This window comes from Schistocerca piceifrons, chromosome 1 (genome assembly GCF_021461385.2).
Source record: "Schistocerca piceifrons isolate TAMUIC-IGC-003096 chromosome 1, iqSchPice1.1, whole genome shotgun sequence".
Classification (NCBI taxonomy): domain Eukaryota; kingdom Metazoa; phylum Arthropoda; class Insecta; order Orthoptera; family Acrididae; genus Schistocerca; species Schistocerca piceifrons.
Window position 1 is genome coordinate 1,192,499,925 of NC_060138.1, and position 15,681 is coordinate 1,192,515,605.

A 15,681-nucleotide genomic window follows, 5' to 3' on the forward strand; every position below is an offset into this window, starting at 1 on the left:
CTGGGTCAGGAAATAAAACTGTATACAGAAAACAAACAATAAATTATCATAAAGGGAGATACATGATAACAGAAAGATGGGAACATCCAGTCTGTGTTCAGTTAAGGCAAGTGGTGCATGTTAAAGGATAGCGCCAGTCAGAAACACTGGCAGCAGAGGAATACAAATCTTCTACATATATCCAACCCACATTGAGTTACATGCAGATCCATACCGAAGTGATCCTGCATCCTTTTTAGACTGCCAGTGACAAATCAAATCTGCACCTGCACCTGCCCTCCCCCCCCCCCCCCCCCCCCCTCTGCAAAACCACATTTCTGCATTTAGCTATTATTATACTTGAAAACTATTATTTAACTGAACTATATTTATATAAAATACTGCACACTACAAATTAAATGTATCATTGTAGTAAATAAATCATACATAGTATAAAAATTCTAAAAAAAATACATTATTGTAATGTTCATAGAGCTACTGTATATTGGTTTTAGTATGATCTATAACAAAGAATAGATATAAGAATCCCACTAAGTGATGTCACTCCATAACTTGGTGGAGGTAAAATTTACTAAAAAATTATTAGCAATTTTCCAGCACATAAATTAACCAACAGGAATGGCATCAGATTCATTGCATTGTGTCAACAAAAGAATTTTGAAAATCACGTTGACCTCCCTGAGGAAACATTTTTAGAAGCAAAGCCCTGAAAATAACCCTTACAACTCCAGAATGAGATTTTCACTCTGCAGCAGAGTGCGCGCTGATATGAAACTTCCTGGCAGATTAAAACTGTGTGCCCGACCGAGACTCGAACTCGGGACCTTTGCCTTTCGCGGGCAAGTGCTCTACCATCTGAGCTACTGAAGCACAACTCACGCCCGGTACTCACAGCTTTACTTCTGCCAGTATCTCATCTCCTACCTTCCAAACTTCACAGAAGCTCTCCTTTGAGTACTGCAGGGTGAAAATCTCATTCTGGAAACATCCCCCAGGCTGTGGCTAAGCCATGTCTCCGCTATATCCTTTCTTTCAGGAGTGCTAGTTCTGCAAGGTTCGCAGGAGAGCTTCTGTGAAGTTTGGAAGGTAGGAGACGAGATACTGGCAGAAGTAAAGCTGTGAGTACCGGGCGTGAGTCGTGCTTCGGTAGCTCAGATGGTAGAGCACTTGCCCGCGAAAGGCAAAGGTCCCGAGTTCAAGTCTCGGTTAGGCACACAGTTTTAATCTGCCAGGAAGTTTCACCCTTACAACTGTTGGATGAGTATCAAACCCATCACACTGCTATCACATACTGTTCTCAGAAAGAAGTTCACTAATCGGCCAAAACATTATGACTGTCTACCTAATAGCCGATTAAGTCTACCTTTAGCACAGATAATGTAGTTGACCCATCATGACAAGGAAGCAATGAGGCCTTGGTAGGTTGCTGGAGGCAGCTGGCACCACATCTGCACACACAAGTCACCTAATTCCCATAAATTCTGGGAAGGTGGGTGAAGAGCTCTGACGCCACGTTCAGTCACATCCCAGATGTGTTCAATCTGGTGAGCTGGGGGCCCAGAACTCACCACTGTATTCCTCAACCCACTATGTCACACTCCTGGCCTTGTGTAATGGTGCATTATCTTATTCAAAAATACCACTGCCATCAGTCAATATGATCATCATGAAGAGGTGTACAAGGTCTGCAACTCACAGATGATACTCCTTGGCCATCATTCTGCCTTGTGCGAGCTACGCTGGACCCATGAACGCCCACTTGAATGTTCCCCAGAGCATAATGGAGTTGCCGTCAAAATATTTCCATACCACAATACGTGGGTCAAGGAGCTGTCCTCCTGGAAGACAATGGATTTGCACCCACTCATCAGCGTGATGAAGGAGGTATCAGTATTCATCAGACCATGCAATGCCGTGCCGCTGTGCCAACATCCAATGTGCCAATGGTCCTGTGCCCATTTCGTAGTTGCCGATGCCATGGTGTTAACATTTGCACACACATGGTTAGTCAGTGCAGAGACCCATCGTTACGAGCATTTGGTGCACTTTGTGTTATGACACACTTGTACTCTGCCCAGCATTAAAGACTGATGTTAGTTCCACCACAGTTCACCACCTGTCCTGTTTTACCAGTCTGCCCAGCATACGACATCAGACATCTGTGATGAGGGGTGTCTGCCGAACCCCACATCATCTGGACATAGTTTCACCTTGGTTTCACCATGTGTTGAAGATACTCACCACAGCACTGCTTGAACAACCGACAAGTCATGCAGTTTCCAAACATGCTCCTGCCGAGCCTCCGAACCATCACATTCTGCCCTTGATCGTACTCAGTTAGATCATGTACCTTCCCTATTCTAGACAAGGACAGCATGCTCACTGATACTACATGCACCATGAATGTCTGACTAGCAGCCATTCCTCACCAGGTGATGCTGCTATCCCATGGATGCGTTTATATCAATAGTAGTTCGATGGTCATAATGTTCTGTCTGATTAGTGTATAAACCAGCAGGGATGCGAATATAGACTTGGATCACTATCTTGTTTGCATGAATTTATCCCAAATAAGCATACTGCAAAGTACACACAGTCAAATAAATAGTATAAAAAATATCCAAGTGTAAAAAGGACCCAAGAAAAGACAGTTATCTGGAATCAGTTCCAAACTCAGATTATCCAGAAAGCCAAAAAGCTAAACTGCAGAAGCAGAACACAAAACAAGTTTGGTGAGACCAAACATGTGGTCACTTGGAAAAAACAAAACAAGAGCCTAACAGAAATATAACAGAAAAGAATCATCAGTGACTAAACAAATGTATTTAAAGATCAGAAAGCACGACATTACTCACACAAAGAGGAGAGACACAAGAGAAAAATATCAAATTGTTGAAAATAACTTTACAGAATACAACATGCATGACTTATAGGAAATTCAATGGGAAGATCCATGGATACACACCACAGAATTTGTTTTAGAAAGCAGGATAGTAAACCCACTGTGACAAATCACGACAACTTGAGGGAGCAATTTCAATACTTCTCTGAGCTACATAATTATCGAAAACAACCTCCAAGATCTCCCAGGGAGATTGCTGTTCATCATTCCCAGAATCTCAACCTCCCACCAATTATGCAGTCTACAGATATATGATTAGAATCAAAACCAACAGGATGTATGGCGAAGATTGCATAATTGCAAAATTACTGAAGCACATAGGAAAAAACACACTTGAGGAGCTTAAACACATCATTGTGGATATTTGGCACACAAAAAAAAAGTCAGAAGACTGGAAGTACATACTCATCCACCCACCTGACAAGAAAGATGACAGCACAGACCATGAATAACTACAGAGAGCTCCCTCTCCTTCGTCACAAGTCAGCTCTTCTCAGCACTATTACTTGAAAGAGCACAAGCACAGTGTGAACACTGAGACTGGTGAAAACTATACAAGTTTTCTACTAGGGTGGTCATGCATAGAATAGACCTTCAATCTAGAAACAATACTGAAATAATGCAGTAACCCGAAACAGCTCATTCATTTACAATTTTGTGAACGTCAGGAAGACACAACTTGACTGACGAATTGTCTCTGGTTGATATCCTAGAAAGGCAGATGCTAAACCCAAAGGCAGTAAGTCTCATTAACCAAACACGTGTGCAATGTCCAAAGTGAAATTTACTTGGGAAGTATTAGAACCTTTTGTTCACCAAGGAGATGGACTATCACCACACATCTTGTATCTAATCTTTGATAAAATCCTTAAGGAAAGGGAAAAAGAATTAAAAAATCAAAATTTCTGGAAAGCTATTCTGATTTGACAAACAAAGATGACATTAATACCCCATGTTTACCTTTCACAGATGATTTAATGATGCTAGTACATAGTGAAATCACAGCAATAAGACAGACGTCACAGAACTTGTTGAAAAGATTGGCCTACAAATACTTCTAAAAATAAAAAACTAAGTTAATCTGCACTAAACATAACATTTAGAAATTAAACTCGAAGTACACAAATCAAAACAGTCACATACATCAAATATGTCAGTGAGATCGATCACAAAAACTGAAAAGAAGGGGCAGGAGAATGTACGACATCCACAACCAAACATGCATATTCATATGAACAAAGATTAGACATTACGCCAGTCATCAAACCTGAAGCTCTGTACACCAGCAAATTGTTAATTCTCAACAGAAATGGCAAAACATCCTTAAGGAAGAATGAAGGATTACAAGGAAATTTCCTGGCCTGGACAAAACAGAGGATCAACAGAGACTGAAATCCTCTAAATCAACAGAGAAATTGTCTAGCCTGCCAACAGACATTAGAAAAAAACAATTTAAATTTTGTGGACATGTTCAAAGAATCCTAATGAGTAACCTATCGATCAAACAAGTTAAAGAGGACTTCAAGAAAGCCCAGAGAGAAGCAGTGAAAGTAGTAGAGAAGAATCTGTTTAGTCAAAATAAAAACCGTTGGGTAGAATGAGGGTCCACGAAAAACAGGAACCAAGTAAATTGAAGGAAGAAAATAACCAACAGAGAGAGAATGAGAGCCACATGAAAGGTCAAGAAAATGAATCCAAAAGTGCTGCGTGATCCAGCAAGCACCAAACACAAATAATAACAACAACTACTACTACTACAACAATAGTACTAATAACAACAATAATAATAATAAATAAATAAATAGATTGCACCTGTTCTACATAAATTATCAAAAGTTGATACATTACTTATTGGAAATAGAAGAAAAAGGGCCTAATTAAGATTTGAGACAATATCCCTTTCAAGAATTATGTTGGCTTACTTTGGATTTCTTTGTTTTATGCCCTGAAAACTCATCAAGTCACTGAAGTCAAGTATAACAGCTGTGTCATATCCTATGGATGTCAGAGTTAACAATTTGCATTCACCCAAGATACTGCAGTCCCTGGCAACCCTATCTGCTCTTTCACCTGGAACTTGAAAGCATCTACTACTTTAACTGGCTATGCTGTATCAATATCGCTGCTATATTTGGCACCAAAATCAGCTGTATATTTTTCAAGACAAGACACAGAGTTTACATTTAAGCCATGTCCTGACAGAAAATTAATGTCAGTTGAATTTTTTGATATATGACAATATTATGAAAATGATGAACCACTACTCACCAGATGGCAGAGATGCCGAGTTGCAGGTAGGCACAACAAAAAGAGACTGTCAAACAATTAAGCTTTCGGCTGTTTGACAGTCTCTTTGTTGCCCTATCTGCAGCTCAGCATCTCTGCTATATGTAGTAATCTACGCTTTTCATAATATTATGTTTATTCCATCCTGGATTGACCATTGTTTGATTTTTTTTTATACATGTGGAATTTGTTTTCCACTGCACCTATTATTCTGTCACAGTACTTTAAAGTGCTCTGGCTCAACCAGTATCACCCCACTCCTCAGTCTGCAAAAATGAGATACCTTCAGTCAAGTAGTACATTTGCTTCAGCACCAGTCATCAGTGTTTGCATACTACAACAACGCAACGAAGCTGCTGCAAGAGCTCCACTGCTGAATACGTGTGAGTATTTAGGCGGCAACTGCGTGAACCAAGTGCACTGTTGCCACACAAACCATGTTACTAACAGACATCTGTTCTTCATAATGCTAGACGTGCCTGCACCTTTGGCAGGGGCCTGGCTCTCCATACCCTCAGTATGGCCGGCTACACAACACTATGTGTCACTAGAAGTAACTGCTTCTAATCATTAATTTGTCGGGAAGACCTACAAGATAGGATGTGGCAGCATCCTTGTACAATAAATTCCGGGAGTTCTAGCTGCCAACTGATGGTATAGTTGACACCTTATTTTATCTTTCCAAGTCTCCAGATAGTTCACTGGATCTAAAGTCTGGGAGTAGTTTAGTGAGTCTGGGTATTTAAGCTGTAACATGTTGTGATAAATGTACTGAACACATTTTACGGAGGATACCATCTGGTATCTTCCTTCAAACATGGTTTTACACAGAGTTGTGTGTGTGGATCTTATATTTAAAATTTTCTTGAAATATAAAAGTGCTTCAACATTTGTTAATTAAAATGTTGGTGTTCTACCCCTCAAGGGTTAACTTGCAAGATGTAATTCACAGTTTAAAATATAGCACAGCACCTGGTGACTGTGAAGGAGACAGTAACACGTCATAATTCTAAGAACATTCTTTCTCTAGCTAGAATGCTCAAGACGAGATGAATAGACAACATAGTAGACAAAACACAACAAATCACTGATTTCCACGCATCTTGGTAAAGTACTACACTAAGCATTCTATCAAACCTCCTCAAAGAAAAAATGCTGGAGACAGAAAGGAGAGGAGCAGAAAACAAAAAAGGAGAAAGAGAGAGAGACCAAATGAAAAAGAAATATATAAATTCTTCAGTGAACTATGTCTTCATTTTTGTTTCTAATAAGCTTGTTAGGTAAATCCCTGATAATATACACCCCTCTTCTGAAGACAAAGTGCGCACACTCAGTAACATCAACTAGGTGTTTTCAAATAAGCAAAACATTCATTTATGATTTTTATCTGCAGCAAATGAATGTTATGAAATGTCTCTCATTAACTATTCGCATTAAGTCCAATACATGTGCTGTTCCAATTCCTTTTAAGTACATCATTACCACCCAGCAGAGAGAGAGAGAGAGAGAGAGAGAGAGAGAGAGAGACTGTGTGTGTGTGTGTGTGTGTGTGTGTGTGTGTGTGTGTGTGTGTGTGTTTTTAGAAATGCCAATTGATAGTTCTCACTACTTAATTGCAGCTCTAAAGTAATTCTTGCATGCCACACTGCATGTAACACATTAGTCTTCATCGAATTTTATTCTGCTGTGCTAAACAACTACGACTGCAATCTTGTGATCTGAACTATCACAATAATCTTGAGACTGCCAATTATTGTTACTGAATTCTGCAACAAAAGAACGGAATTTTATCATTGCTATGAATGTTGAGGGAGAGGGAGAAAAAATAAAAAAAAATTATGGCTTTGAAACATTCTTTATGTTTCTAGTTAAAGAAACGCTATACATCATTTGACTGATCCCTTTACAAAGGATCACTTTAAAAACTGCTCACTCAAAACCGCCGACTTCATCTGCGATTTGTCTACCAAAAAGAATTCTTTACAACGAATTAAAATTATCTACAAATATTTTGCTTTGACATACGAAAAAATTACAAGATGTTCACATCAATTCTAAGTCTTTTTTACAAGCATCGTTTGTTTAAAAAAAATACAACAACAACAAAGGGATAGTTTGGCCTCAGGAATTTTAAATTCCCTTCAAGAACACTGACGGCCCAAATTCCACGTTTCTCTTATCTCTGTACATTTTACAGGCATGTGAATTTACAAAATGCGAGAACACACGAAAATTATAATAATGGGCTTGCCACCCCACTTCACTTTCTAAGGACAAAGCATATTACCAATTATACTATGACAAATACACAGTCAGTATTTCTCAACTGTTTTCACCAAACACTTAGATAAAATTTGGCCACAGAAATTTTCAACTGCACACACTACTTGGACCACAGCCTCCATAAATGCTCTGTATTATAACTCTCGAGATTACAAAATGTTGCAGGACGACACGAGACATGGCAGCACCTATTGAAGCAACTAATAACTGATTTAACTTCATTTTATAAAGGTAAGTGAAATTCTGTTCTTAATGTTCCGAATCCATAGAATTTTATCTCATAAAATTACTCTGACAAGTTATTCTGAAAGACACATATTAAGTCATAAAGAAAAAAATAACTATTTCTTTGATCAAAAATATAATTGCCGAGATTGCTCACTCACTAAAAAAAGTATTTATTCTTCCTTATATTTAGAAAAACAATCACCGAATTCATAGTACGTCACATCTGCAAGATCCCTACCTCAGAAGAATCGGTCGGCAGAACATTATTTTTGCAAATCAAACTTTTGTCCCTTTATGTTACCTGAGGGGACGTATCCAATATCTACAACACAACATTATATTACTATTAAATTACACGCATACTCTCTTCTCGTAATAAAATAAATTAGCACTCAGACACAACTCAAGTTGTACAATGTCGCTCACATGTGATTTAACAATTTATACATGTCCTGTCGCAGCAATAAGACTGCGTAGGAAATGCTTGCATCAGCAGCTGACTGAATAAAGGAACCTATCTAGGGGTAAAGAAAAACAACAACAAATGGAATAAAATACAAAAGGTACGGTAATAAATTAGAATGCCTCACTGCTGATACAATTGCTTCCTAAACACATTATCATCGTGACTGAGATGATTCTTCTTTTTTGTGCAGGTCTACGACATGGGGTGGCGGTGCAGCAGGGGAGCTCGGGCAAGCCACTTTGTGGGCCATGGTCGGCAGTGATGTCCGATGGTGCAAGTGATGATTGTTGGGGCTGGGTGCCTTTGCACGCTGGTGTGGCTGTGGGAAAGACTGGAACAGTTTCGCACGCTGCTGTTCTTCTTCTTCAGCACGGAAAGCGGCGGCCACGAGAGGATTGAAACGTAACTGAACAGGGTCAAAACGGTATGCACTGTCTCTGAAGGGATCAGCTGGTGGCCAGCCTGGAGGTACAGGCCCAGGAGCAAAATGTGGAGGTGCTATGGGTGGCGGGGGGCGCAACGACCCAGGCGGAGCGTGCCTCGCTGTCAGATAGTGGTAACCTGTCCTTCCCAAAAGTACTACATCGTCCTCTTTGGGTCGCGGCTCCTCCTTCACCCGAATGGCCTCTTCAGGTGCAGCACCAGCGGCAGATGTGCCATTACGTATGGGAGATCTGTCGCGCACTACTGCCTGTTTGGCATGTTGTTGCTGCTGTTGATGTTGATGCTGTTGCTGTTGCTGTTGCTGTTGCTGCTGCTGTTGCTGCTGCTGCTGTTGTAACAAACGCTCTCTTTCACGTTCCATTTCGCGTCGTTCCTTCTCGCGTCGCTCACGTTCCCTTTCCCGTTCGGCTTCCAACTTCCGCTGTTTCTCTCGTTCGCGCTGTTCTTCACGTTCCCTCTCTCTACGGCAGCGTTCCCTTTCACGTTCCCTTTCCTCCAATTCTGCTCTCCTCTCCAGCATGCTTGGTTCTGGTTTCAGACCCCATGGACCAGCAGCTGCTGCAGCTGCAGCAGCAGCTGCAGTTACTGGAAAACCAGCTGTTGTTCGCTGTAACCTGTAAGCAAACAGAAAGAGAAATAATTCCAAATATTTTCCTTTTTTAAACATCTTTAAACGATAATAGAAAATACATGTATGTGTTGGAGAACGTGTTTGACAGAATAGATTCCAGTTGTTTCATGACTACATATACTTACAGTAATAAAACTGCATGAAGAGCCTCCTCTGTTTCTAACACTTATGTCTGGTTTCACACAATACAAGTAATTAACTGAACTAAACTGAACAGCTATGGGAGGAAAAATGTACTAATGTTTGCAAAGGGCAATCTCCTGAACAAACAAAATTAGAAAGAAGGGGACATTAAAGCAAATGGCGAAATCTCTTCTACAAGAAGAATGTCTTGGATTCTCCTCAACTAAAAAACCAGATAATATTACTATAAGCATCACTGCCATGAGCTTGACACAGGAGTTTTGTGACTGATGATGCAGGATCTCTCTTATTGTGCTTATGACTCAATGTAAAGGCAGCTTGTTCTTCTGTGTGATCAACAGTATTTCTTCTATGGATCCCAAAGAGTTTTTAAGAGAAATTTTAAATTCGCACAGAGAAAGACTGACTGACCAGTCAAACATAGAACAGATGACATACAACACACGGTGACAAAACAAGATGATCACCAGTTTCCTTTCTTAAAATTATGTAACATATATGCAGAGAAGATTCTGGATATTAAACATACAATAGTAAATACTGCTTGGCGTACCACTACTGTCAAAGGAAAGTCTTACAAAAGTATCCAGAGCATCCACTGAAGAGAGCAGCAAAAGAGGAAAGTACCAAACAACAAGCTAATGGGATCACTGTAAGAGCTAAATAGACCATATGAGTAGTGTATGAACAACTGCAATGGCACCACTTTAGCAAATTATACTATTCATGCAACCGAATCAAACAAAAAATATTGGTGGCAGGAAGTTGATGAACTGCTGAGGTTATAGGAAGAAAACATGATCTTCAGTAAGAACATCAGAAGTAAAAACACAGATGACGGACATAGTTCATGAAGCAGAGCATGAAAATATCTACGAAGCATTAATACAAGAGGAACAATAAAGCATAGTTAGAGATTTGTAAGAAATAATAAGTAATTTTTTCTCACTGGGGCTGTATTACGACAGAGTTTGAAAGAAAACAGAAGAGATCTGACAATTAACGGTTTCATACCCTGCCTGCAAAAATAAAAACTATGAAAATTCTACTACAATTAATTACTGATTAAAAATCAATTTTCAGTATTACATCTAATATCAAATACAGAACTATAAAATATACTTAGACATTAATTATAGTCTACAAGGAACTGTATTATGTACAGTGTATCTTTAACAATCTTTAACAACAAGAACATATTCTCATAATAATGTTACATCTTTCCTCCTCCTAATATTGTTACATTCCATCCTGGATTTTCTGTTGTTTGACAATGAGAAACTGGTTACTGTATAAGGAACTGGAGTTTCAGAAATTGCAAAAAACTAAGTGCAAATGGAAATACTGTTTCAATTAAGCAGAGCTAACACTGTACATCACTTTTTGTCAAAAAATGTAGAATGTAAGCAACATGTATTCAGCATGTATTTCATGTGTAGAGGGCCTCTTGGTGCCAGAATAAAACTGAATCCAATGTTCTCTATCTTTTTTGAAGCAATTACCGATTCCACACAACCCTGCCAATGAACCAACTACTAACCTGCTCCAGTGATCGTGGACTGGTCCGAGAGCTCCAAGTGGTGGAAGGTCTCTTGGAGGAGGAGGAAATACTGATGCCCCAAGTCCAGGAAATGCTGAGTTAGGACCAGCAAACGTAGCTGGATAGCGACCAAATGGAGATACACCACTCGCTGAAAACAAAAGTGTTGCATTCTTACAGATTACATAAATAAAGCACGAAAACAATAATGAACTACAAACACAATGTATGTTCAAGAAACTTTTGAAAGAGAAATTCATGTATCTATACCCCTAAATGTCCCAGTTCTTTTTCTTCGTTCACTTCAAAACAAAGGCGTAACTATCCCAAAATGCTGAAGATTCAATTCCTAATTTAAAATCTAATCACATTTCATATTTGTTATTATAGCTAACAGAAGTATGACAATCTCAACATTACATGAGGCCACATATCATATTCACACTGGGCAGCTAGAATGTTTCTTTCTGTTAAGTTATAGCAGAGCTTTCCACTCTGTCAGCTTCAAAGCAAACAACCACGATTATCAGTAACATTTCGTTGCACTCGAGTCCTTACCACAGCATATATGAACTACTCTCCAATTTTCAGTTTTTCAATTTTTTCACAAAGTCTCTTTTCAGGTCAATACATACTTTCAAAATATACAGAATTAGAATGTACAAACCAACACATTAATGAGATGCTTATATGTTTCATTACTTAACCATGTAGTATTATAAAGTAGTCTGATGACAGAAATCTAATGTTAAGGGATTTATTTGAACACTCAACAAACAGCACTCATCTACCCCACTTTTATTTACCTGTCAGTTACAATCAAAAGAAGCCATACAACTGTCAGACAGCAACCTTCCTTCCTTCACCTGTGTTTTGTTTACATTTCTGCATTACAACATATTTCAAAATGTTTAACCGCTATCAAAAACTTTACGAAATAAAACTATATGTATCTCTCTTATCAAAATGTAATATACTGAGGGTGAAAAAAATATGGGAACACCACAAACACAACACATTACCATGCCTAATATTGTGCAGGAACACCATTGTCTCAGAAAGGATAAATGCAAATCCTGTATGGTCTGTAAGGGAATCTTACACCAATCTTCCTGCAAAATAGTGGCAAGTTCATGGAACAATGATGGAGATGGATAACAACCTGCACCCTTCTCTCCAAAGTAGACCACGAAGGCTAAATAATCTTGAGATCTAATGACTGTGGTGCCAGGGGAGATGCAATAGTTCATCCTCAAGCTCACAAAACCAGTTCTGGATGATGCAAGCCATGTGAACAGGTCGCACTCACAAAACCAGTCCAGGATTGTGCAAGCCTTGTGAACGGGGTCCTTTCTTTTCGGAACACAGCACCACCACTGGGGAACAAACATTGTACCATGGGATGGACCTGATCAGCCAGAATGGTCACATAATCCTTGGCAGTAATGCAGCTTTGCAGAGTATTCGTGGGGCATACGGAATAAAACGACATGGTTGCCCAAATCATCACTGAACCCCTATCACTATTCACTCCTGGGAAATAAACTCAGCCAGGAGTTGGAAACATTGAGAAACTGGACTCGTCGGACCAAATTACATTCCTGCATCACTCCGAAGTCCAGGTTTTATGACTCTGGCACCACGTTTTCCTGTTACGGGCATTTCCACAATTCCCTCCTTCCCTTGATTATGTTTTGGTGCTGACAGGGTTCACAAATGTGACATTCATTTCCGCAGTGACATTTGCTGCTGGCATCCTCTTATTTTTCATCACAATCCTCTTCAATGACCGTCTGTCATGATAACTCAACATACAGTTTCATCAGTGTTGTGACTTCGTTGATAATGATTTTCCACTTTTTCTGTATGTGGTATAAATTTTTGTTACACTTCTAACACCTTAGTTACTGAAGAACCCACCCTAAAAGCACCAACAATTTACCCACATTCGAGTTCACTTAGCTTCAACATAACACACTCACAACTACACAGAATACTGTTCTGACCACGACTGATGCTCACAACATATTGAGAACACTGCACAGGTGCCGTTCATGATCAAATACAACAGTGCAACCTGTAGGCTTGGCTAGATCTGCATTTATGGTCAAGCATGCATTTCTCAAAGTTTGTCTGTATTTTTGTCCAGTCCCTAAATCTCTTGATTATTTGGTACAATTGTCATATTTATTCCAAATTAACATGCATAATCAGTAAAGTAAAACCAAATATCTAACTGACCATGTTGATTGCTAGTACACACTTTTTTTTTTTTTAATATCCAACCAATTTCAAAATTGATCTCTTGCTGTTTACAGGTATCCAGCTCAATTCACATAGCTGTAAAATTTCAACATACCTAGATGTGAAGCAGGTGGATTAAGAAAAGTGGCTGGGTGAGGACCCGCATCAAAAGGCGGTGTTCTGTGGGTGGCAGCAAGTGTTGTTGCAAATGGAGGCAAGTCGTGAGGCCTCGTAGGTGGAAACAAATGGTTCGGTGGTCGCAGCAAGTCTGCCTTCCCTGCTCCAGCCTTTGCCTCAGCTTGCTGCTTCTGCTGGTGGTGGTATATCTCCCAGGCAATGCGAACATGCATTGCATTCCAACGTCCAGTTTTCTGCAACATCAGGCAATACATAAATACACAGCAATTATGCACAACTTACATTCTGCGCTGCTCTTATGAATCACTAAATGAAATCAACAAGTCACCAACTGTGTAATTTGTGGTCTCAAGAAAAGTCAGCAGTCACTGCTCCTGCTACTTCATTTACAGTATGAAATCATAAAGCAGTAAAAACAGAAACACTTACTTCTCTTTTTTGCACAAGAAATGTGAGAACAGATTCACCTGAGAACAACAACGAAAATAATTAAAAGTTACGTTCATTTCCTAAATCAGGCCTGGTCTAATGTTAAGCTTCTTACCGATAAGCAAAACAGTCCTCTTACAGGTTTCCTAATTTGTTAACAAGAAACACAGAATCTCTCTTCACCTCTTGATTTAATCACTATAGGAAATATTTCTGATGTGAAATAATGACTTCAAGTTTTTTTGACTTTTAATGTGTTCTTTTATGGACATTTGTTGCAAATGTATTCACTTCTGCTGGCAAATTAAATAAGAACCACTGCTTTTCCAAACATGTCTATATCTTTGCACAAATAATTATTTTAAAAAATCCCTAGATAAAATAATGTCATAAACCTCATTATCCAGACATAAAAGCTGTGAAGAACCTAAAACTGAAAGCATTAAATCATGCGCAAATTTGTTGGTTGGTGGGTTCTCCTTCCACCCCAGTTACATTTTTCAGGGACTGTCGTGTAGTTTACATCAGCAGGTACCAGCACAATTTCTGAATGCCTAACCCACGAGCAGTTAAAGAAGATGCCTGTCGGGAGTCACAGATGCTTTAATACAGACAGACAGTACTTCAAAATATTACATATATTTTAATCTTCCAGTAAAAGCTTCTGCACTAACTAACCAGACATTATTGTGCTGCATACATTAGTTTTATAAGTGAAACAAAATAATCAACTAACTAATAACAGACCTTTTCAGCCTGGCAAGTTAATAATACTATATTTCAAAATAGAGCAGTAGGGCATGATATGTAACCCAGTTTCTGTCGAAAGATCAATCACCTTAGGGTCATAACTACACAGAATCCTAAAATGAGTATTCTGATACACAGAATAAATGGCCAGAAATGAAAATTCCACATGGTTATGAGGTGTTTAAAAAGCAACCGTTTTGTAAACTGCTTATGTTTTGTAACAAACAATGGCATGCTACCTTTTAAGACAAGTCACAATCACAAAATGTGACTACAGAATAATTTACCACTTTACAATTCAAGAATGGTTGTCAAAGATGGAGAATTACTTGTTAACCCCTTTACTTAATTTTTTTTCAAATTATGTTCAAAAAATATTTGTTTTTATTAATGAGAAAATCCTATAATGAATGACATTGCTTATAGGCATGTAAGGATGGCTTTTAAAGTTACAAAATTTTGAAAATCCGAAGTTTACTTGTGCACTGGACTTCAACTAAAATATTCTGAAACTTGAAGTCATTTTTTAGTTTATGTGTAACTGCGAAGTCTAAAAAAGTATTTCACAATGGTTTCCTGGGAAAATAAATCTTGGGAGGAGCTGGCTAGAGCACAGTGGATGTATTTATCTCACACCACTGGCAAGTACCTGCCACTCAGCTGACAAACTGTCATCACTTTTAGTCTCTAATGAAGTAACATCACATTCTCCTTCACTTTCTCAGGCGTTAAATTCAATGTCAAAGTCAGTAATCCTTTTTGAAAGCATTGCCTAAACAACAATAGAGGATAGAGTCTGAAAGCACACATTTTGTCAGCTACCCAAACCTGTACACAGTATAGACAATATCTAGTGGCAACCACCTCTATCAAAATGCAACAGCCAGGCTGCAAATGTAGTACCAGATGCTCTCTAGTGGCCAAACATGTAAGTATCAGCGCTGAAATGGATGTAAGTGGAATTTTATTTTTTCGAGGGTGTCTTCTTATGTTGCCTGAGTATACTCATAATAAAAACAGCACCTCGGGGCATTATGTTAATGGGGTTAAATGAATACAAAGACACAATATCATGGTGCATCAATATGTACAGTCTGTGACATTAAACTAATGCACAAAAGAAGTTTATAGCCATGGACTGACACTATTGGAAAACTGGATCATTCGACTTACTGCCCGACGTTCTTATCAGAGGA

The 15,681-nt window shown here is 38.9% G+C and overlaps 1 protein-coding gene across 3 annotated transcripts in view; it reads right to left on the reverse strand.

Annotated features, from left to right (window-relative positions):
* Positions 1-7,024: 7,024 nt before the first annotated feature.
* The window catches only part of LOC124781541 (fibrosin-1-like protein), a 714,430-nt gene continuing 705,773 nt past the window's right edge, over positions 7,025-15,681 (reverse strand). For all 3 annotated transcript variants that reach the window (XM_047253869.1, XM_047253870.1, XM_047253868.1), the window contains 3 exons: positions 13,284-13,539; positions 10,925-11,075; positions 7,025-9,223 (listed from right to left, as the gene is read on the reverse strand). In XM_047253869.1, the coding sequence (XP_047109825.1) occupies positions 8,320-9,223; positions 10,925-11,075; positions 13,284-13,539 (1,311 nt within the window). In that variant the 3' untranslated portion in view covers positions 7,025-8,319. The remainder of the gene's footprint in view (positions 9,224-10,924; positions 11,076-13,283; positions 13,540-15,681) is intronic.